Here is a 24,037-nt window from a genome sequence, read left to right on the forward strand (position 1 = left end):
TTTTGGTTTTTTTTTGGTTTTTACACACATAGGCATTGAGACATTTAAATTCATCTCCAAATAGAGTTTGCTTTTAAGTAGAATAAGGAGTAGTATCTGAAGTGTCTAACTCATGCAGTCTAACTCATAGAGTACTCTTCAGGCCAAGATAAAACAGATGGGCATTTTTGTCATTTTCTTACACTGTTTGCTTTGTATGGACATACACAACCTGCTTGTAATAAAATTTACAGTATTCAGTTCTCTTTACAGTTTTTCCTAAGTCAGCAATTAAAAAAAAAAAAACACACATAGGCATTGGCATTCATGTGTCTAACTTACAGAAAAAACAAAATATCATTAAACATATGTGCTAGACCCTATTTTATAAAAATCCATGTGCACAGATTTAGCCTTGATGCCAATGATGACTCAGGAAAAAAATTAATATGTCTCTACGTTCCACCTAAATGTGGAAGAAACAGTCTAGGAAATTAAGGGAATATCTAAGGTTTTGCATTCTTCTTTCTGTGGCAGAGGCACTCAAATGGATCATAGAAATCACCCTTCATACATGTATATGTTAATGGTTGCCCGTCTCAATTCCCATTTATTTTACCTTTTTTCTATGAATGCAAGGATAGAGCTTATGCAGTCATACGTCCTGAATTTCTCTTTCGTAATTCTGACTTTTTGCTGCTTTTAGGAATAAGAAAGTAAGCAAATTTTTTGAGCAAAGATGACCTATTCAGGAATTATTATTGGGAAAGTGAGAGCAAGACTACAAACAGCTAAAACTGGGAATTTCCAGTTTAATGGAAAATGCTGGTATTTTGATTATTCTGAATCAGAAAAAACTATTTCAAAATTTCCCACAACGCAGAAATTTTTAAAAGAACTTTAAAAATGTTTTCAGAAATGTTGAAACACATTTTTTGAGCTTTTTAGTTTTGTTTAGTTAATATTTTCATATTTTGTATTTTTTTACAGTCATAACTATAGCTCATCTCATGACACAATTAATGCGTAATTCCATAATATAATTTTTCAAAATTTGGTTGTTCAAATTGTGAACAATTATAACCAATAACAGTTAATGTATATTTAATTTGAGTAGGAAAATAAGATCAATATTTGGCTTTCTATTACTCACAGCACGTTTGTTTCAGAAACCAAAGAAAAACTCATGTTAATATAAAGATATCAACAGTAGCTACTTTAATTAATGCTGAACATTAAAATTTTGAAGTAATTTTATGTTATTCATCACAGCACTTTCACCATACACTATCAGTCTACAAGTCCATGGATTAATTTTGAGCTGTTGCTAACATCATTTTTTTTACCACTGCTAGCTATAAGCCATAATTCTGGACTTTCTCACACATCCAACATGCTCTTGAAACACTCATGTTTTTCTTGATCAGCAAATACAAAGGATTTCAATTTATGTGATCCTCCCTAAAACTTAATCATGACACTTCCACTCTCCCTGTTTGCCCAAATGAGAAACTGTTTTTCATGGCACTTCTTTCTTCTTGGTGTTGCTTCAATACTGACAAAGCAATGACAGATCAGTCTGCATGCCCTCATCCTTCCCATCAAATTTCTTACTTGTATTTCATCTAGCGATGATGCTGCTTGGGTCACCATTATAAAAGGTATCTGAGCATTTCTTTTTTAAAAAAAAAAAAAAGTTCTTTAGCTCAAATCAATTAGCAAAAATTTTTTTGACTTTCCAACTTTTAATTTGATGAAAGGAATTTTCCACCATACATTTGACTAATCACTAACTTCAAAACAGAATTCTATATTAATAAAATTCTCCCCTTCACCTCTTCCTCCAAAGACAAATTTGTCTCTGCCATTTTATATAATGAAGAACAGTTGTTTACCAGCCACTGGGTTTATTTGCTTTCTTCCATCCTCTCCTAAACCATGCCCTATCACCCTCAGTGAAATCTGTTATTGTGGTGATATATATTACAGGGGTTCTTTCTACTAGAGTGGTTCTGTCTTGGTTTTCTATAGGAAAACTTGTAATCCCAGTGTAAAAAAACAAGCAACGGCTACAAATAATTGCATTTGGTAAGAGTGATCTAACAGAGAAGAATGCACAACAAAGGCACACTGGTTCAGGTGTTTTTAGGCATTGTGGCAATGTTCCTACCTTTTAAGAAAGGATTTAAGTTGGGACAATATATTAATTAGGATAATTGCATATTTTTCTATTTGCTGTCTTCTCTAAAACAGAGTTGCCCCTGGAAAAACTGACACATGAGATCTATAGCATTACAGCACGTTAGTGAAATCATTGGAGTATTAAAGTACAAAATATGAGGGTCAGGACACATAAACACACATAAATACCTGATTCCATCTCTCACACATTTCATAGATCTTTGTGGCTGCTATAACACTGAAGGTTATACTTAAGAAGCCAAACAAGGATATATGTGCTATTGCCTTTTAATGTAGAATAGCTACACACATTCCAATTAGAAAACTGTACATCTTTTGTAAATACTTTGAAAACTGCCATAAACTCTGTAGTTTAGAGGTGCATTTTATTTAAGGGAATGTATACAACTGCATAAGCATGCTGTCCCACAGTACTTTATTCTACGTGGTTAAAAAAGTTATTATATTTTACAAGGGAGAAATGAACCAATCTCCAATAGTTAACTGACTGCTATACTGACTAGAATACTATCACCAGCATAGAAGCTATATTTAGGAAACTAGTGATCATCAGATCAGTATGACCTAAGGGATTTTTAATTTTCTGTTTAAAAAAATGGGCTTTGTGAAGAAAAGCACTGCACTAAGTTTAAAAATCCCTAATGGAAACCTTTATTGAATCTCTTCTGTTTTCCTGCCTTTTCACAATACCACTTGAAAACAAGAACCAAAAGAAAGAAGTGAAGTGGGACAGAACCCTAGGCTGGTCAGGTGTGCTGAGAATGGCTCTGTGGAAAGAAGCAGCAGTACCAGTTGTTTAGAGACCCTATGATTCTCTGATTACCCTGACAGCCTAGAGCCGAACCTTCTACTGCTTGCTGCTCTCATGACCAAGAGAGGCCTGCTGAAACCTTGGAGAAAGCAAACAGTGAGGAGTGAGGAGTGTTTGAAGCCTGGGCAGTAGGGAGCTTATGGAGGAATGTATTCCTTCTCTTATTTAGGAAAGAAAAGGCAGAAGTGTGTGCACCCATCTGTAGTGCTGCGAAAAGAAAAAAAAAGAAAAAAAGAAAAAAAAAAGGTAAAGATAATAAACATTCTTCTCTAAGGCTAGTGGAGTGAGTGATACATGTCCTGCGAGTTGCAGCAGGCTTCATCAAGGTATGTTCAGAATGGTGCCACCACTCAGTGACCTCTGAAATGCAGAGGGGAGAATTAAACAGAGAAGAACATTAAAACACAGCACCTGCAGTACAAATGTGTATCAGAATACCTGAAATATTAGTGTTATCTGAACTACGCAAACTTACCTCCAAGCCCCCTGTGCTTCTGCCATTATGGTATATTAGAAGAAATCCCTTCCAAAGATTAATCAGTTTAGCTAACCATACACTGTTTAAACCTGCACAGAGCAGAGTATTAGCCATTCATAGAGGATACAAACAACTAAATGTGTCCTTTCTGCCTGGCAAGCACCCTATAGTTCAAGGTGGATCTGAAAACTGACAACAGATCTGGGCCAACATGATCTCAATTGTTGTTTTCAATAATAAAGTACAGCTAGCACCTCAGCATGCAGCTCTCACTTAGTGGAAGCAGACAGGGACAAAATGCAATGTTCTGGAAGAGCTTTTATGGAAATCATGCACTGCTTGTGACACGTGTTTGGTCTCTGGAGCTGCAGCCTTGTTTAGCCCTCTACTTTTAAATGCCATCTTCCAAACTCAAAGGGTAACAAGTATAAACTGTGTCTATAAAACAACATCACAACTTTATTCTCAATAGCTAAGTATTGAAATGCAAGCATACATTATAAATAGAAAAACAGCTGGCTTGGAGCACATTGCAAGCCACTAACACAGTTGAGGGATTTGAATGACATCATAACCCGTGAGAGCATGTTGCTGGCCAGCTGGTGTTATTTATAATATACTCATAATTGAGGAAAAATAAAAAGGCAGAAGTTAGGTATTGCAGAACTAATAAAGTTGAATTCTCTTTTTCCCAGTGTCATTTAAATTGTTAGCAAGAGAAATTCGAAGATTACTACTAAAAAGGGGGGAGGGAGGGGTTATCACTTTATAATTGCAACATTAGATATAAGATAAATGTCATGGAAGCCCCCCAAACTGGGCTACTTGTGTTACTATATTCATAGTACACTAAGTTCTAGGAAATTACATTATTTCTCCTGTGTGGTTGTTGAAACATCACAAAGCTATTTTGCCCTATTTACAAGTAGTTCTCAACAATTCTGTTATTTTTAGAAAATTACAAACTCCTGTTTTAGGGTTAATCACAGAGAGAGTTGGAGGTTTTAATTGGTAGTCAGCATATAGGCGTGCCAAGTTTAATAACATAAAGACACATTAAGGGAAAAGTAGATAACTGCCTGCCTGCCTTTTGTTACTATATAAATAAAATACCTATGCTGCTATGCATAAATAAAATGTGTCTGTATATATATATGCACAAAGGTATGCATATATACAAACATTGCCCATACATATTTAAGTTTTCATATATTTGAAATGCAGACACACATAAATACAAACGCACACACAGCTACCTGAAAGTTAACCAGAATACATTTTCTTATTTTTCATGGCAGCACAAGCTCTTTTTGTCTGCTAACCCCTCAGTCACTAATTCACATTCTTTTAAAGGGAAAAAAATATGCTTCTGTGCTCTAGTTTTAAAATGCAAAGGTATGATGTTATTTGTCACCATGCCCAAAAAAGTCCTTACTCGGTAACTTTGCCAGAAGAGGGAGAGAGAGAGAGGCAAATGCTCCCCCAGCTGTTTCCTGTCTACAGTGTCTGTGTAATGTAGATAAATGTGAGGATTTTCTCTAAATCCCTCTTCTGTTTGCTAAATCTCACTGTCACTGCTAAAATCAGAGCAGATAGAGCCTGCGCAATGGAATAAAGTCCTCAATATTGAAATGTGACATTGCTCTCAACATCTCACATCTCTCTGGATTTCTTTTTTCTCATCATTACTGCTAACAAATTCATTTCCAGACTTTGCACTTTCAAGAAGCAATGGAAAAAATCAACAGTCTTTCAACACAATTAGTTAAGTGCTGCTTGTGTGATTTCTTGAAGGTAAATCTTTATTACTATTTCAAATAATTTTTTAGTTTTATTTTGCTGTGTATTGTCTGCTGCTGGCTTGAGGAGTATTGTGCACTTTTCAATAACATTATTTTAGAACTGAGAATTATTTATAAATTGCTGAACATGCAATTTTATGTGATCTGGAAAATGGCTGTATGTAATAGTTGCAATTACATAGATAACTGTAAGGGTAAACTATTGCAAATACATGTCTTAAATTTCACTTCTATTCAGAGAACTTTGTAATATTTCAGTTATGTCATTATTAAAAGGTCCACTTACATCATTGTCTATATTGTTAATGAATGCTTCTGAAAACAAGAACTTTTAGCTATTTTCTGCAGGTGCAGGGTTTTATAGGAAAAAAGGTACTATTCACATGTTAAGTTTCTGCAGTTTTATTATACACAATTATAGAGAAAATGTTCATGCTTTCACAAGGAAACTTTTAAGGGATGTTGTCACTGCAGCAATTTTCTGGCAGCATCGTGGCATTTACTTGGTTTTTGCTTTCATAAATTAAAAGTAAATGAGAAGTTCAGTTTGTTTTCTACATTAGAAACCAGCTGCGACTCTTGCTGACCTTGCATATTTGTACAGCTTAAGCAATTGTACATAAAGAAAATGGAAATTCCTTTACATGTTCATCTCCAAGTTTTCCCTTCTAGGGAGGGCTTTCTCAGGAAAGTTTGCATGTGAAGTTTGATGTTATGACCCTATAATTTCTGCACAATAATATAAACTGTCTTAAGGTAAATTTGACTTCAGTAGGTGCATTGACCTCTGTTTCTGTCAATTGGCTCTAGTCCAACTTTCCATTATCTGCAAATTTATATCCTTCAAGAACTTTTTTTCCCCTTAGTATTTTGCAAGGATATTTATGGAGTTGAAAGAATTATCTTATTTTAATTGCTTAGGGCCTAATATTTTTTTTAAGTTGCTCTTACACTTAAAACACACTTATCTCATTCCTTAATGACCTAATTACAGATCTGTAATTGCAAGGGATGAAATCATTCCCTTAATGTATAAATGGGCATCCTTTCCAATATACTTGAAAGAAGAAGGGTTGGGGTTTTTTTTAAGTATTGAGCAAGGCACTAAGAGACATAAAAGTAATGTGCTAGTTCCTCAGCTGTGCATCCTGCCAAGCTTCTTTGGAATCAATGGAACATATTGATTTAGGTTAGCATGTAGCCCAGATTCTTTGCTCAAAGTTAACAGTATTTAAGCCTTGATCCACTCTAGAGTATATATGCTTTATTTATATAACAATTACTAGTGAATACTGATATTTCATAATAATTGCACATTTCTACGATGGCTTGATAATCAGGCCCAACCCCTCTGGAATAAAATGTAATTTTTAATATATAACTCTTGATTTCTTGCTGTAGCATATAGTCTCCAAAAAAACGTTGCCTCCTGCACGATTCTTATAGTTCTTGCAGATGTTCTTACATGTCACTGAAATGACCAATCATGTGAAGAATTCTTATGCACAACTTGTGTCAAGTGATAATTTGTTAAATGAAAGGCACTTACATAGAAGAATTAAGAAGTGACCGAGACGTAGAGTGTTCATATATGGCATTCCTTTGTAGTGCTACTCTTCTGGACTACTAAAAGAGGAATGTAGCAAAAGCTGGCTATTTTACTGAAAAAAGAGGAAATTCCAGCTGTGAAAATATCGTCAGTCATTCTATGCAAGTAAAAGAAGTGCTTAACCAGGCTCATCTTGAACCTGTATTCAATTTCCCAACGTAATTAGATGCTTCAATAAACCCCATCCACACTCCAATGCGTTTTCTTTTAAGCTCTCAACTTTCTAGTCAGATTGGGGATAATGTAAGTACCCTGCTTGATTGTAGAGAACCTGCAGCAATATTGGATTACAACTTTGTATTTTCTTAAGAATATTCCCCTCAGATGTAAAGGGGTACTTGGATTTTATCACTAGCATATTGAATCAATAAATGTTGTGTTTAATTAAAATGATGAAGTAAAGTTAAAGTTTTAAACTGTGTTTTGGAATTTGCTTTAATGAAACAGTGCTTAATTTATCAAACAATTGATTGAACCCTAGAAACATGTGAGCCTGTTTTCTTTTCTGCAAAGTTTTTACTTGTTTGAAAGTTCTTGACTGTTGTTAAATTTGGAGATAAAGTTAGAAATTCTCTGTGGTTTATACTGTGCAGCCTTTTTTGGCTTCCACTAAAGGAAAAACAGTAGATAATCTGTTTTGTCGTAGTTCAGTGCTGATATTTATCTGAAAATGCAAGCCAGCTGAGAAGTCTTTAAAAATAAAAAATTGTTAAATGTTTAAAATTTATGTTTATTTCTGGACCAAATGTTATACGAGAACAAATTGTTAAATACATAATGTTCTTGTATTTGTAATGTCTTTCAGCTTTCTGAGGCAGTGTGCTAAACAGCTTTCTGCTTTATCTCCTCAGAACTGGGAACCATCTTAAACTGCAGGTGCATCACATTTATCTTATAAATTCAAAAATATGGCAAAGGAAAAAAGAAATTGTTGTTAAGATACAGAATCATTACAGGAAATAGTGCCTCATGTTATCATCATTCATTTACAATCTGATCTTTCTCCATCTGCCATTGAAGTCATGACTATGCATTCGAGCTTGTTGGGGTTTGCATGGCAAAGTTGGCTAAAGACACTTGTGAATGGGAAAATAATTATTCTTTTTTTATGATATATCATGGGATTTAAAATTGTTCATTATTTTCACAGTGGAAATAAAAGACTCATCCAGCAAGGCACTAAGATCTCTTGCCAAGAAAATAAGAATTCTTAAAAATTATTGACTAAAAAAGGCTCAATATCCCACTGGATCAGATCCCAGTTGATCAGAAAATAGATAACTTTATCTTTTTTTCAAAAGTTCAGTGAAGAAATATTAATGATTAAATGGTCCCTGAACCCCTGAAAGAAACTTTAGGGGAGATGAATCATTTTACTTTCAATTACTTTGCACGACTGCTAACACAAAGCAGTTTTAAGCCAAGTTTAACTGTATGTGGAAGACAGATTTGTAACTTCTTACCTGACTGCAATGCTAATGTTAACCTTAAAAGAGAATGAAATTAAATGCAGATTTACACCTTTCAAAACTATCATTTTTGGCAAGTGATCTAAACAAGTTCAGAATATGCATTAAGCACATTACTCAGTGTCCTGCTACTCTACATAAATAGCTTTTCTTAGTATTAAAAGAAAAAGCTATCTTCTTTGCATGTTGGGTAAGAAATTAGGTGGACATAAAGGGATACAAAAAGAGGTGGATAAATGGATTGGTGCAATTTTACACCCATTGAGAACCGGCCTTTCTTCAGTAATAAGTACAGGAAAAAGATAGTTTGTAACCAAATGTAAATGAGAAAAGAATTATCACCTCTGTATAAACCTCATGGCCACATCTGCCTATGAGGGGATTATGAAGGTCAATGAAATATAGCTGCTTACAACAAGTAAAAATAGAAATCTTTAATGGTTTAAAACTCACACTCCTGTTAATTTCTCAAATGTTTGCCTGCTAGTAACAGGGAACTGTGTCACTGAATGTGGTCTTCTGCTACAGAAGATCCCACATCAACTCCTGTAACTTTGGCAAGTTGAACCTTGCAACATTTTTGGTTTGTCGTGGTGTTTTCCTTTCTAAGGTGGCTGGAGAACTGTGGTGTACTAATAATAAACTATTTTTCTATTGGGCCAAATTTCCTTACAGCAAGTTTAGAGCCATTTATTCTTCTGACAATGTTGATTTTAGTTTAAACAGACCTTCTCCATCCTATGCCACCCCCATTTCCCACAGTACATTGGCAGGCACCTGTCATATTCCCTCTTAGCTTATCTGGTCTGAGACAAACCAATTCAAGGTTCTTTTCTTTATTTATATTATTCCAGGCTTCCCTTTGTCTGTCTATTCCACTCTTTCATATTTTGCTTTCCAAAAGCAAATATAAGTCATAGATACTACAGGGTTCCCTAACTAGATGGGATTGTGAGTGTTGACCAGAATAAATAATCAGTTTCCAAAATACATGGACTAGAACATGTAGGCAGTTGCAAAAGCATAGGGAGACATTTCCTGATACCATGCTTATTGTCCAAGAAATCACAGTACATATTCATTCTCATTCATAAGGATGCAGGAGTCATTTTGTTTAAGACTCAGGGGAAATTCTGACACTGCTTCTGCTTCTTTGGCAGGTGAAGATGCACACTGTGTCCTACATCCATTTCATCTACCTTGGCCTGTGTTTGCTTACCTTAACCAGTTCTGTTGCTGCTGGCCCAGAGACACTCTGTGGTGCTGAGCTGGTTGATGCTCTTCAGTTCGTGTGTGGAGACAGAGGCTTTTACTTCAGTAAGTCCCCCATTTCTTTTATTTAACTGCTAAACACTTTCATGTAACCCATTGGAGTCTGCAACTGCTGTAAATTAGCTTAGCTATGATCATCCAGGCTGCCAACTAGGACTAGTATCCTATACCTGGAAGATGCTCAAGCCTTCAGTTACCATAAAGCCTCAGTGAAGAATAATGTTGTGCCTGTGTTAAACCTCTCTGACTTTCTGATAAATTTTTATTTTCAGACTTGTTATTGTTTTTCACCACTTTCCAGCTGTCGCTATTTCACCTGCTGTGTTCCTGCTTTCCACTGACCTGTCACTGAAATCAAATGAATGAGAGCAAATACCAAACCCAAGACACTCATGAGGCAGAACTACATGTACCTGTTATGTGAGACTACTAGTAAACACTTTAAGTGCACACTTTTTCATATTAAAAACACACTAAGCTTCAACATCTGGTTTAAAAAAAATGAAGAGCTGGAAGGCAGCAAGCAGAAAGTTACTGCATCCAAGTATCCACATGCTTCATCATTTAAATACAGGTGGAGGGAAATTCATGCATGGTGAGATAATAAAGACTAACACGAGTACAGGCAACAGATAAAATTAACTCTGCAATAGTAAGGATCAAGAAATACTCAACTTTTATGTAACAGAAATCTACTTTTGATTTTCAGTTATTTGCCGCTTAAACAAAGTTAATTAAACTTTTAGTTAGGAATATATTCATTCTGAATACATTCATTAATACTTTTTTTCAAAACATGAAAGAATTTGTGCTCCTATAGCCTCTGAAGCCAGCATTTACTTTTAATAACAATATGTATTTCTCTGATATCATCGATATTCCTTCATGGCTGAAGCTTCTTGTCTTCTATGCTACCATTTTTGATTTTCTGATCATATCCACCCTATTCCTATTTATTTCTATTCATGGAGTCACTGCTTTGAATGTTTTCTCCTTGCTTGCAATAAAAACAAATTCAGACTCTTGCACTTCTAAATTACAGAAAATTCTAACTTCTTCAACATATAAATTGTAGAGGTTTTCACTATCTTGTTGGCACATTTAATTAAAGTTCATTTTTGGAACCTTAGCTTTACGTATGCAGAGTAATTCACTATTCACAAAAGAACCCTCCTTTTCTGTATTTAACACCTCAACTCCTGTAAACAAGCACCTACTCCAGGCCGCTGTTTAGCTTAGTATTCTGGTGCTAAACACAGTATTAAAACTACTGGACTCTCTCATACAGGAATTTACATTTTCCTACGAACTCATCAGGTGTTCACTTATATACCCAAATCAGTCGCATTTATTAGCAGCAGAGTTAGGGATTATTTGAGTGTCCTACAAATGTTTTATTACTGTAGTGTATGTAAGGACTGTCATCTCCCCCTCGTGTTTCTACACCAGAAGACAATGAGACAATACATATAGAACAGCAGAGCAATTGTTCTTTTACTGTGTATGAATCTCAGGTGTTTCTCCACCAGCAAAATGTTTGCTGCTGGTTCAGAGACCTCTCATGCTTACTTTCCACAAGAGTAGTTGTTACTGCCCAGCAATCAGACCTACTGTTAGGTGTACTTTGTGATCCTCGAGGTAAGAGGTCATGTGAAATGCTAATCATTAGCAATAACTCTCTTTGCTTTCAATCTCAGTTATTCTAAGGTTTCACAATCTGTTTCAAACCTCTACCCTAAGCTAGGTCATTCTTAATTTCAAATACCATGATGGGCTTCCAATGTTTCACAGGAGATCATTACCTTTGCAATCTTGACCTTTATCTGCTGTCAGTTTAGACTTTCTCTCTAGTCTTTGTTGCTTTCTGACATTCTGAGTTTTCACTAAAAATAACGTAACAACACCATAAATGTCGACCTTGTTTTCTATGGAAAACTGTAGAAGGTTTTACTTATGAATGACCACCCCATTTTAGGAGTCTTGCACAGTTGCAATCAATAGCCTACAGCTGCATCATTCAACAGGAATGTTATGAAGCTGACATGTACGTGGCCCCTTGGATGCCAAGTAATGTGTGTGCTCTACCTGGCTACTTCTTATTTATGAGGAAGAAAATTAGTCTGTTTTAACCCTCTCCCTCTTATTTGTTAGAGTTCAGTCTAAATTACAGAACTAGACAAAAGTAAGACCAGTAACATTGGTAAAACAAATTGAGATCCTCATATCTAATGTACTACAGAATGCAGCATACTATTAGAAGTTAAAAATGTTGCTTGATTTCTTGGGACTTTTTAAGAATGCCACATCATTTGCAGAGGTAAAAACCCAATTAAATCTTTCTTTTGTTGTAAAGAGTATGTCAATAAAAGTAGTATTTTAAGCCTTCTTTTCTCATACTCTGGTTCCTTTAAATAAAATATAATCAATGGTAGTATTTGCCTTTAACTTGCACAGGAAATAGCTGTGAGGAAATTTTTTTCTTCCATCATTCTGTATTTCACCAGAGACTCCAAATATAAAGAATACCTTTTGGCTGAGGTGGAATTCCTGGTTCAGAGTCAAGGTCAAAGCTTCTGACTATTCCTTGGGAGTTGTGGGTGGAAGTGAAGATAGAAATAATTGTAGTACTTTCTGTTGAAACTCTGTACTTCCCAGCCACAAGGATGTATCTGTGTCTAGGACTGGAAGACAAAAATTTCCTTTATATAGTCTACTGTGCCCAACTTTCTAGCTATAAAAGGAAACTCCTTACAGCTTCTGAGGAGATGCCCCAGCTGCTTACTGCACATAAGGAGAAGTACTGACTTCAAGAGAAAGTAAAATGTGATTTCTACCACTCTCTTTTGTCTTGAGATAGACTGACAAGGAGTATTTTTCAAAGATTTTTAGGGGAAAACAAGCACAAATCCCCAATTTGAGCATCTGCTTTTTTTTCTTGGTCACATTTAACTCCAACCAGCACTGGCTACTCAGACAGCTTTTTGTCTCCTATGATTTACCAGAGAAAAGCAGATTGTTGCCACCTTTTATCTAGGGATGTCTCTCTAGGAGAACTTCTGCCCCTCAGGTTCACGTGTGCTAGGAAAAGGTGACAGAGAACCTGGCCACAGCTACAAAAGTGGCTACACTTGAACACAGCTTTTCTCAATGTTTCTCCAATCTCAAAACCCCTGGATCCAAGAGTCAGGAAGCCAAGTGGGATGGCTTTGACATTCACCTAAATTTTAATGGGCAGAAAGGTCTACCATGGTATGCTTATTAAAAAACAACGCTGAGAAGAGAGGATGTTGGAAAAACTTAAAGGAGAAATTACAGGAAACTTACAAAATTAAAAGCCTAAGAGGGGGGAAATTTTTCTTGTACTAGTCTAGTCTTATCACAGGAATTTATTTGTAGATTACTCAAAGAAAATAAAATTCTTCATAAATGTTGAATTTGCTGAACAATCATTCATTCTTGCTCATGGTGTTTTCTCAGGGCTATTACTACCATGAGATCTAGTAGTTTGTTCTAAGGAGAAAACGCTTTAATCTTTTTTATCTAGTTTCTTCTCCTTTGAAAATATACCTTTTCCTTTTACAAAAAATACATAGCAGTCTTGTTAACAATACACAAGTGCCAATAAAGAAACAGATTTCTTAATTCCTTAGATATTTTCAGTCTTCTAATTTCTAAAGCCCAAGTTAGATGGCAATACTTATTGAAACCATGACTATCAACTTCATTAATTAAAACTCCACCCTATTTTTTCTGCTAAAAACCCTGCTTTAGTCGTGTGGTAAATCTCCTGAACCATCACTTGCATAAAAAATAACTGAATTTGGATACCTGAGACACTGGAGTTCCTCTGATATTCTTCAGTGAACAGAGAATGACCTAGCACATGCTTCCACATGTAAAGCAGTGAATCCAATAAAAGATGGGCTTTTCTGGCATCCAGCTTAATTTTCCCTGTGTCAACTACTTTGAGGAGAATAACCGCAGATTTTTACTACTTTTTTTTTTTTTGTCCACTAAGACAATCAAAATTGTGTGCTGCCCTTGGGAAAATCCCCAGCTGTGCACAATGTAAGACTATTAGTTTATAATCATCAGAAAATCAGGATAAGCCTGTGAACATAATTTTGGGTGATGAGAGCTGTCATGAGATCCCATTGCTTTGTGGATTCTAAGGTATACAAGGAGGAATTGCTGCCTTAGAAAAGAGGAAACAAGTAGCACAGCAATAGGCAATTAGGTTTTGCTTCTCCCATTTCCCTCTAGTTAAGAGCTTCTTGTTTACTTCAGGAAGTCTGCTTTTAAGATGTTATTAAAGTTTCTAGGCCTGTCAAACCTATCAGGATAATTACAAGAGATGGCATAGCACTCAGTTCTTTAAGTACTCCATACCTGTAGGAGCTATGAGTCATTAGCTCCTCTCCGCATCCCTGATTGAAAGGAATGTTAATGTTAGAAGCCCAGCAGAGGCATGCTGAAAAGCTGCCACATGGACACACACAGACTCTGGTGTCACTGACAGTCTTACAAATCTTTGCAAACATATGCTGGTCATCTTGGCTGTGCCCACACAACAAGATCTGAGAGTGTTTTTAAGTTCCTTGGTCTGGCTACATGCCCCATTCATGTCCAAATATTGTATCTATGGAAGATTTGAGTCTATTCCTCTATCTATCCCTAGGTTCCTTACCTCTTATCCTGGAAAGGAGCTCAGGTGTGCTTTAGCCAGGTCCGCAAGGTCAGTGCTCAGGGAACCAGAACTATAGGCATAGCTACTGATGTATCTGTATAGGAAAGAAAGCAGTTCTGGCTTCTGGAATATCACTGTATAGTCAAACAGCTGACACAAGTTTGGTGTGTGCTTTGTTGCCCCGGTAGTAAACATTGAGGAAGATCTCTGAAAATAAGCCAGTCTTTGAAGGAATTTTCTCATTTTTTACCACATTACGAAAGGATAAGGAGTTGTTCATAAAGTTTAACCTTAGTTTAGTGAGGTTAATCTCCTTAAGTTACCTCTTTAATAACAGAGAGAGAGGTTCTGTCTTCTTTCTCCATGGATTGTAAAGTCTAGGAGGAGATAGACTCTGACAGACACTGAATTTAGTCCCTGCAAACAGGTTTCCTCTACAGCTAGTTCCTCAGGTCACTAAGGATTTTATAATTTTTCAACCTTTACCTTAAGAGGAACTGCAGTAGTGATGATAATTTTAATGAAGTGACTGGAAACAAATCATTGATCAAAATTTCAACAAGAAACATCTCTGTAAGAAGTGCTTACTAGCAAAACCAAATAAGTACATTTTCTCCAGAAGTTCAATTTACATATGTCCTTTTTCCATGGTAGATATTTAGAGATGTTAATACTTTTTATGATGTTTACCTTTTTTTATGCACTAGACCAAGCTTCAAATTTGGTCTCAAATAACAGAAAGCTGTTACTTGACATTTGATTCCCTAACTGCTAGATGTGTATTTAATACACTGTTTAGTCTCATGTTGGATAAAGTCACTCAAAGAAGCGCTTGGCAAGATCAACATTAATTCTTGGCATAGCTGCCCCTCTTACTTTTCCACTGAATCTTAAATACTGAGAAAAACCCTTCCCTGACTTCAGCTTTGGCACATGCTCTGTGCAATCAGCCAAAACCTTTGCGTATGGACCTCCTTGTTTGTTCTGGTATCAATAAAGCATTTGTGATTCTTGATCAGCAGCAGCAGGAGTCACAAAGCAAATCATTCCATTCAGCAGAACCACACGCCCCATAAATGAAAACCTTTTGCAATTACTACCTGTGCAGGGAGGGCATTCCATGCACAGTGCTCATTCCAAAGGCAGAAATTCACAGAGCCATTTCTCTAGGGCTTATTCAGCACTTTAGCTCTTAGGCACCTTTCAAACCCTTTCACATCACTGAAAATCAAATAGAGACTTGAAGCCACCTCGGAGCTTTGCTAACAAAGGATGGATCTGGGCTTGCTTATTAAACCATATCCAAGATTAATTGTTCAAAAATATGACAACAAATGCAAGAGATAACCAACAGTTAAGTAATTTCTCAGTCTAGAAATCAAGACAAATACCACAAATGTATACTTCGTGAAGAAATGATGCTAAATTTATCTCTGGTAATAACCACAGGAAGTTCAATGTCAAGAGGAAGGAAAAGCCATTAATGCTTACTTTCTATGTGGTGCATTTAGTGCAAAATCATTATGAAAGATAAAGCCCAAATTCTAACTTTTAAGTAATGACAGCCATATTTCATGTTTGCATCACTAAATGAGGTTCTGAGAACAAAAATTCTAACACATCCATAGTCTTTGGAGGGGCATACCATATAATGACCAGTGGGTGAGCCCAGCTCGTGGAAAGTTACTTAAATTCCTACAAAAATCCAGCCTAGTCTGAGACACTTTCCGTGTTTTCTGATTGAATCCCATACACAGAGAAATTTTATGTTTTCGATGTCCTTACTCTCACTAGGCAGAGCAGAATGCATTTGCTTATCTCATGTTAAATCCCTTAATAGTGAAAACTGGAATAGCTTCCTTTTATCATAGAAACTTTCTAGGGCTCATGTGTCTCTTGCCTTTTTTTTTTTCCTTGAGTCTACAGCATATTTAAATATTTCCCATCTTATTCTGAAATTCAGCTGTGATGCCAGTCTTCCCATTTATGCAATATATCTCTTCTAGAGTAAAAGGATGCTTCCAGACAGCAGGACCTTCTGCTTCCTTACGTGCCCATAAAAGTGTGGAAGTAGCGAAAAAGTGTCCTGTTAAAACCCTTCCTTTGTGAAATTATGACTCACACAAACCTGAAATTATATGATATCTTTTACACAGAACTATTTGTTTATATTGTTTGTGTCTTTGTGTATTGGGCAGAAATTTACACAAGGCCGAGTATGCAGAAAAAGGAAGGGGTTGGCTCAGACCATTCTGATTCAATCCAGCTCAGTGAACTGTTTTCTTTCTGAAAATAAATATTCTAGGAACACCATTTCTATCTCCAAAAAAGTAAACACCTTATAACCCCAAATCCTATAAACAGCAGGTTCTAAGAAAACAAATCCTACTGAAAATTGGTTTGACTTCAAAAGAAGGTTCATTAACAGCCATATCCTTCTAAGGCAATGGATAAAATCTTAAATTACGCACCCAAAATCTGTATTCTAATGAAAATTTTAGATGTGTGGTTTATGCACATATAAAACATCTAAGTGTCATAGAGAATATTGTAGGGAAGATGTCATTCTGCTCGTGGATCTAAAAATGATGAGTACATTCCTAATTATGTTTGAAGGCTCTTCCAGACCACATATAATAAATCCAATTTACAAGAAGGATTTTTTTTTCAGACTTCCATTAACTATACTGAAGGTTTCCTTTAACTCAGCCCCATGAAATCAACTGGATATGAGCTTCTACTCTTATAATGAAAGCTTTACAGCTTCTTTTTGTAAGACTTCATTGATTACTTCAGATTGCATGAAAGCTAATAAGGATATTTCTTTTAGGTTAACATAGCAAAAAAATTGAATATGCTTCTTACCTTGAAACTTCTGTGGATAAATAACAATATTGTTGCAATAATTTGTTTCTACATCCCCTGAATTCCTGAATTACTAGTCAACAGGTCTTCCATGAAAAAATCTTAGTTTTTCCTACGTATTTGAAGTTTTATGTTTCTTTCCATTAAAGTTTCCAGCCTTTTACAGATATATTTAGTTTGGCAGGAAGAATCTGGTGACTCATAGACTGTAGAAATTTGAGAGCAAGCTACTGAAAATGTATCTAATTTCTTCTTGTATAATTTGGGAGCAAGCTACTGATAGTATGTCTAATTTTCCTAGTTTAATCAAATGTATTATTGGCAAATACATGTCCTGAATAAAAGCCATGTTTATTTCTGAAATATATAGCTAAGATTAAATGCAAAAACACCATATACATTTGCTTTTAGAACACTTCTCGGGTTTTTTTCTAATTGTTTCTGGCATTCCTCTCTAAATCGATGGGCACTGAATGAAAAACAGAGGCACTAGTTGAAACAATTTGCATTACAATCCTACTTATATTTTAGAATTCAGTAATGTAAAAGCATTCCTTATGTTGTTTTTTGGTGGTGTTTTTTTGGTTTTTTTCATATTTTCAAGAGAGGATAGAGGTGTAGGAAGCATAGGTGATATTATTATACCTTTATGATTTATCTAGAGAAAGATAGATGTATTCAAAAAGATCTCATCAGTATTTTATCCTGTTGACTATACTGTTCCTTTCATGTCTTTTCAGACAAAAGACTTTTAAATTCAGACCTTCCTAGACATAGATCATTTTAGATCATTTGTCCACATACAGAATTAACACTCAACAGAGTGTGACCTGAAATAAGGAGATTCTGGTTCAGATTTAGTCCATCTATTTTTGGGCGCTTAAATGAAGATTTTGAGTTAGGAATCTACTCAAGCTCATCCTGCAGTCAGTGAGAGGACTAAAAATCTTTCAGGGCTCTCATTAAGTTACGAATTTTCCCTAGGACACACTTTTCTTTCTCCACTAAATTAAGCAAGGAAGCTGTAGCAATTGTATTCTTATGCTCGTTAAGTCCGTTGAGTAAGGACCCTCCACTGGGAGCCTAAATTTTGGTGCAATTAATCTGTTTAAAACCACACAATGGACTTCCATTTTGAGGTAAGGATGCACTCATACAGATCCCATTTTAGATCAAAGCAAATGCAAGCTTATTTTAGCTGCTATGGTATAGTGCAGTTAAGCAAAGACCCAGAAAGTGCCTTATGCAGGTAACACCAGTTAGAGCTGCTCCTCTAGCTCTTAAAAACTCCCAGGCTTTAGTCTGACTAAGTGTGAATCCTGTTGGAGAAAGCACTCCAGTTGGACACAGTAAAAGTGCAAGGGAAAAGCTTAACTATCTTTTCTTTCTTGATAGAATAGATAGAATATACTCTTACATGTTATAGCAAGTAAAACTCCTTCATGTTTTATTTCTGCAAAACAAGATGCATTTTTCCATGCATAAGTAATGAAGCAGTTTTTTTACACTGGTGTTCACACAAGACCATTTCTATTCTTGTGAGTATTCATTTCCCAACAGTTTTTAAAGAAATTGAGACAACAATAATATTTATAACCTACAGAGACAGCTAAATATCAGATGTCATTAAAGAAGGATTTTCTCTGTTAGAGGGCTGTGCCTTCTATCACGGTATCGTCATGGAGAAAGACACAGAATGATGCTCAAGTGAGATACTCAGGCAATGAAACATTCAAAGTTAGGTTGGATGGGGCTCTGAGAAACCTGATCTAGCTGATGTTCTTGCTAATTGCAGCGGGTTGGATTACATGATCTTTAAAGGTCTCTTCCAACCCAAACTATTCTATCATTTGGAAGATTTAAAATATAGCTACTGCTGACCTAATGAGCTTACCTCTAAAAACAGTACTGTGACTGAACTAAGAAAGAATCCCACTGAGGCTGATTTCAGTGAGTTGAAATAACAACACAAAGCATCTCTACCTTCCTTACTCCCGTACCCCTCTTCATCCAAGGCAATATAGAGCACCACAGGACCACTTCAAAGACATTGGCATTTCATGATCTTCTCTAAAGTGATCTCTTTGCAGGGAACAGTAATCACAGTAGTTAAAATTTCCAAAATATCTGTGGGGACAAGAACTGCTGTTTAGGTTGTTTGGACATTGACAATCCTTTTTCAGTACACGTATTTTTTTCAAAGCAGAGTAAAAAACAAGCCCTAAAATCAAGAAAGAATCATTTATATTTGCTATGAATAAATATGTATATGATTTAGCTTATTTCAAGGTGCTCTTAGTATTGTGCATTGTACTATTTCCCAGCTGGTTTGGCTTGAGGAAAATGGGTTAGAAATGATGCTGTCACTTCACATATGCTTCTGCATTTAAAAGACATAAAGAGTGTTCTCATATGAGACACAAAAATTATTTCATAGGCTTAAGGAGCTCCACCACTATTTCAGGAATTACAAACACTAGATTTAATATAGCAATTCCAAGATACAAACATTTTAAAATGTGGAATGGTCAAGAAAATCTGTTGAATTAAAAAAAAAAAAGGAAGACATTTTGCAGAATTTCACCCTTGTCTTTCCTTTTTGCAAAAAAATAGAATTAAATTCTACAACTGCAGCTACAATGGCATTAAGTCAACTCCCCTAATTTTTCTTTCATAGTCATTTCATTTTAGTTTCTAAAAGCAATAGGACTTGATGCAATAAAGTATAACTATTTCCTGTTATCACTAAGATGAAGACTAATAAAATGAACAGAATTCGTAAGTGGTGATACTCTTACTGTCTGCTGTTCTTTTCAAATAGAAATTTATACTCTGATATGAAACAGATGAAATTCAGATCTGTGAAAAAGGACAACACTTTATTAATAAATAAGGCTTTCCCTGCCCCCATCAAGAATCAAATAACCTGCAACAGATTCTAAATGCAAAATGATTATATTATGAAACAGGTGGAAATATCTTGTTTATTTTTTATTTTAGGATCTAATATTTTTAAGGTGTATTTCTACTTATTCATGTGGCAAAGAGAAAATGTCAAGGAAAATCTGATATGTAGTATAATAAAGAAGGGACAAAGCCAATGCCAGAGAAGGAGAAAATAGTAATGGTAATAAGCGAGGCTGGCCCTGTCCAGGAGTTTCTTCATAATCCAAAATTATGATTCCATGGATACTCACTCATGGTTATCTGTTAACTTCAAATGGCTTTAGTTCAGTTCATTGACGATAGTAGGAATTAGTCTGAGGAATTCTATTTCATAAGCTCTCTGTGCTATGCTCACTAAAGAAAACATTGATCATCGATTTTCCTAGGTCTTTTGGCCATAAGTGTCATTACACCACAAATATTTTCCCTTGACTGGATTCCCATTGCTTTCCTACTAGTCACCTGTTTTTCCTAAGAACTACCCGCTGAAGTTCTAATATTTTTCTTTCTGTGTATAAATACAGCAATTAAAGGCTCTTTTGAGCAATCAATAGATACCATTTGTTCCTGATTTGAAAGGGGTACACACGCATCAAAAAACTCCACATTTTTAACACTATTCAGACCAACCTGAAAGGTTTGTAGTGTAATTTTAAAGATCGTCTACCATTCAGTTCTTTATAGAATTGTAGAATGTGCTGAGTTGGTCCAAGCCCATCCGGATAATGGAATCCAACTCCTGACCCTGCAGAGGACACTCCAAGAGTCACACCATGTGTCTGAGAGCACTGTCCAAATACTTGAACTCTGTCAGGCATGGTGCTGTGATCACTTCTCTGGGGAGTCTGTTCCAGTGCCCAATCACCCACTGGATAAAGAACCTTTCCCTAATATCCAACCTAAACCTCCCTTTACTCATCTTTATCTTGTTTCCTCAAGTCCTGTCACTGGTCACCACAGAGAAGGGATCAGTGCCTGCCCCTCCTCTTGCCCTCACAAGGACATTGTAGTCTGAAATGAGGCCTCCTGTCAGGCTTCTCTTCTGCAGGCTGAGCAGACCAAGTGCCCTCAGTTGCTCCTCATGCTGCTTCCCCAAGGCCCTTCACCATCCCCATGGCCTCCTCTGAGCACTCTCTAAGAGCTTAATGTCTGTTTTACACTGTGGCACCCAAAACTGCCCCCAGCACGGGAGGTGAGGCTGCCCCAGCCCAGAGCAGAGCAGGACAATTCCCTCCCTTGCCCGGCTGGCCATGCTGTGCCTGACACCCCCAGGACAGGGCTGGCCCTCCTGGCTGCCAGGGCACTGCTGGCTCATGTTGAACTTGCCATTGTCCAGGACCCCCAGCTCCCTTTCTGCTCTCCAGCCTCTCACACAACCAGGGTTGCCCCATCCCAGGTACACAGTCCAGCACTCACTTGTTAAACTTCACGTAGCTGGTGATTGCCCATCTCTCTAATTTGTCCAAGTTCATACATAATTATTTGCTCAAGTGCCTAAATCAGTCTAGATTTTGTGGCAGGTAGATGGCTACGTGTAAAAGATTGAAAACTAACTTTTGAGTAGTAGAATGTTACTCTATTTTCAAAAAGCAGCATGAGTCTCATGAATAGCTAGTGAGAGCTTTAAAGGTCCTAAAGGCACATGAGCCAGGTTTCTAGGCATTGAAGAGGCAGACGGACACTCAAGAGATTTTCCAAAAGCAGTCATGCATCTAATTTCCACTAAAATCAATGATAGGTGAACCTAGGCAGGTTTTTTGGTTTGATTTGTTTTTCTAATCCTTCCAGGCATATGCCTGTGTTTGTAGTTGCCTCAGCATCTTTGGAAATACAAGTCAGGGACCTTAGCTACTTGTCTAAATTTTGCTTATGGACCTTATTGACTACTTGTGAAAAAGTTATCACTATTAAAAGCTCTTCAAAATGAGAATTGGCATAATGACTTGGCTTCCTCTCTGACGTTAAACACACTAATACGCTTAGTATGAAATCTTCTTATTTCTAGCATAAATATGTGAGGCATCAGATGAAAGCTAATAATTTCCCAAGCGAGCTAAAAATAATGATGGCTGAATTTGAATAAATATTCTAAGAGGCATTCTGGAACAGACAGTGGTTAATAAGTACTGTAAATGCTACCTTTCTACTAACCTCATTTGCAAGATGCCAAAGCCTAAACATGCACCACAAACAATACTGGATGAAAACCAAACATGAGAAAAATTATAATCACTGCAGAAAGTTGGGGACAATGCATATCTTATCATTTTCTTTGTCTTCTAACCAGGAAAATTTAATTTAAATTCTCAGAAAATTCTTTAGGATTTCTTACTTAGGAGTTTCAGATACTTATGGCTTAGACCTTGTCTCCACTAAAATGAGACTGGCTGCACTTAAATTTACTCCAATAATTCAAAGTACATTGTAACATAAGGAATAAGTATTATTAAAAAGTACTAGTTTGTGTAACAACAAATAATACAGGAATATGTAAGTTAAACTCACTTGTAAGCATGCTGCAATGCAAACAGAGCTTAATGGAAGAACCAGTGACTGAAGATGTGTCTAAGAATTCCTTAAAATCAGGGAACATTAGTCTTAATTTTGGTCACAGGCCTATGAATTTTACATTATTATACACAGCCCATCACTAAATTACTAAAGCATTTAACAAAAAACTGTATCCACAGTTATGCAGAACACACACTTCTTGGGAGTAGGAAAAGAATCAGTGTCTTCATTATGTAATAGGTGGTCTCATGCCTTATTGACTTCCAAGATCCAAACACTGCAGAAAATAAGAATGAATATTTTCTACATAAACTCCTTTTAAGTGCTCATCATAGAAGTATTCAATTGCAGCCTTCAGACAAATGCATTATATACTACAATATCCCAGGAAATCGTCTATTTCTCCGAATATTTCTAAGTTTTTTTGTCCTATTGATTGCATATCCAACCTGAGATGGCAAAAAGTTTTATTTCCTAAAAAACTTTTGTACTTCTGCTAGAACTTTGCAGGTTCAAAATAGAATACAAATGTCAATAAATTTAACCTAGCGATAGAGTGAAGTAGTACTTTCCCTTTATACAGGGAACAATGAAAGATAAAGGCAAAACCAAAGCTGCCAAGTGTGCCTTGTCCTCAAAAGCAGCTTCAGCATGTACTCTATCCTACCTGAACTAACAAAGCACTTTTGCCAAATTATCTGGAAAAAAAGCAACATAATCCTCCTCTGGTTTTGTTCAAATCTAAACACCTTTCCAAAGACTTCTTTCTACTTTCATTGGAGTGACAGAAATTGCCTCCTCCTTGTGAGCTGCAGAAATTCCAGAGCACCTCCTGTGAAGGACAGCAGCAAAGTTCTGACCAAGAACAAGATTTGGTGCCAAGTGTCTGATGATAAACAGAAGTCAATGCAAAAATATTTAAAGTTTTAAATTATTGAAATCGCTTGGTCAAGAGATCTGATTTTAGATGAAAGGTTAAAAGCAATTAAGAGAAAACATAAAATAATTAAATTTTCTTTTCAGTTAATGAAGGACTCCGTTGAAGGTGGTACAGAAAACCCCTAAATCTGTTCACTAAAAGTTCATCAAGTACGGTAGTTGTGTTAACACTTCTCAGAATTCACAGAATTGTTAGGGTTGGACAGGACCTCTGGAAATTATGTAGTCCAAGCCCCCTGCCAAGGCAAGGTCACCTAGAGCAGGTGACACAGGAACGAGTCCAGATGGGTTTGGAATATCTCCAAAGAGGGAGATTCCACAACCTCCCCGGGAAGACTGTTCCAGTGCTCTGCCACCCTCAATGGAAAGAAGTTCTTCCTCACACGGAGGTGAAACTTCTTGTGTTTCAGTTTATGGCCTTCACTCCTCATCTTGTCGCTGGCCACCACTGAAAAAATCTGTCACCA

At 36.3% G+C, this 24,037-nt stretch overlaps 1 protein-coding gene across 2 annotated transcripts in view; it reads left to right on the top strand.

Annotated features, from left to right (window-relative positions):
* The first annotated feature begins 4,953 nt into the window (after positions 1-4,953).
* IGF1 (insulin like growth factor 1) overlaps positions 4,954-24,037 on the top strand; it is a 49,093-nt gene continuing 30,009 nt past the window's right edge. The window contains exons 1-2 of one of the 2 annotated variants that reach the window (XM_005421047.3): positions 4,954-5,264; positions 9,511-9,667. In XM_005421047.3, coding sequence (XP_005421104.1) covers positions 5,202-5,264; positions 9,511-9,667 — 220 coding nt within the window. In that variant the 5' untranslated portion in view covers positions 4,954-5,201. Of the gene's footprint in view, positions 5,265-7,682; positions 7,758-9,510; positions 9,668-24,037 lie in introns of those variants that run through there. The other variant, XM_031057042.1, reaches the window with a different exon arrangement.

This window comes from Geospiza fortis, unplaced genomic scaffold (genome assembly GCF_000277835.1).
Source record: "Geospiza fortis unplaced genomic scaffold, GeoFor_1.0 scaffold10, whole genome shotgun sequence".
In the NCBI taxonomy this organism is placed as follows: domain Eukaryota; kingdom Metazoa; phylum Chordata; class Aves; order Passeriformes; family Thraupidae; genus Geospiza; species Geospiza fortis.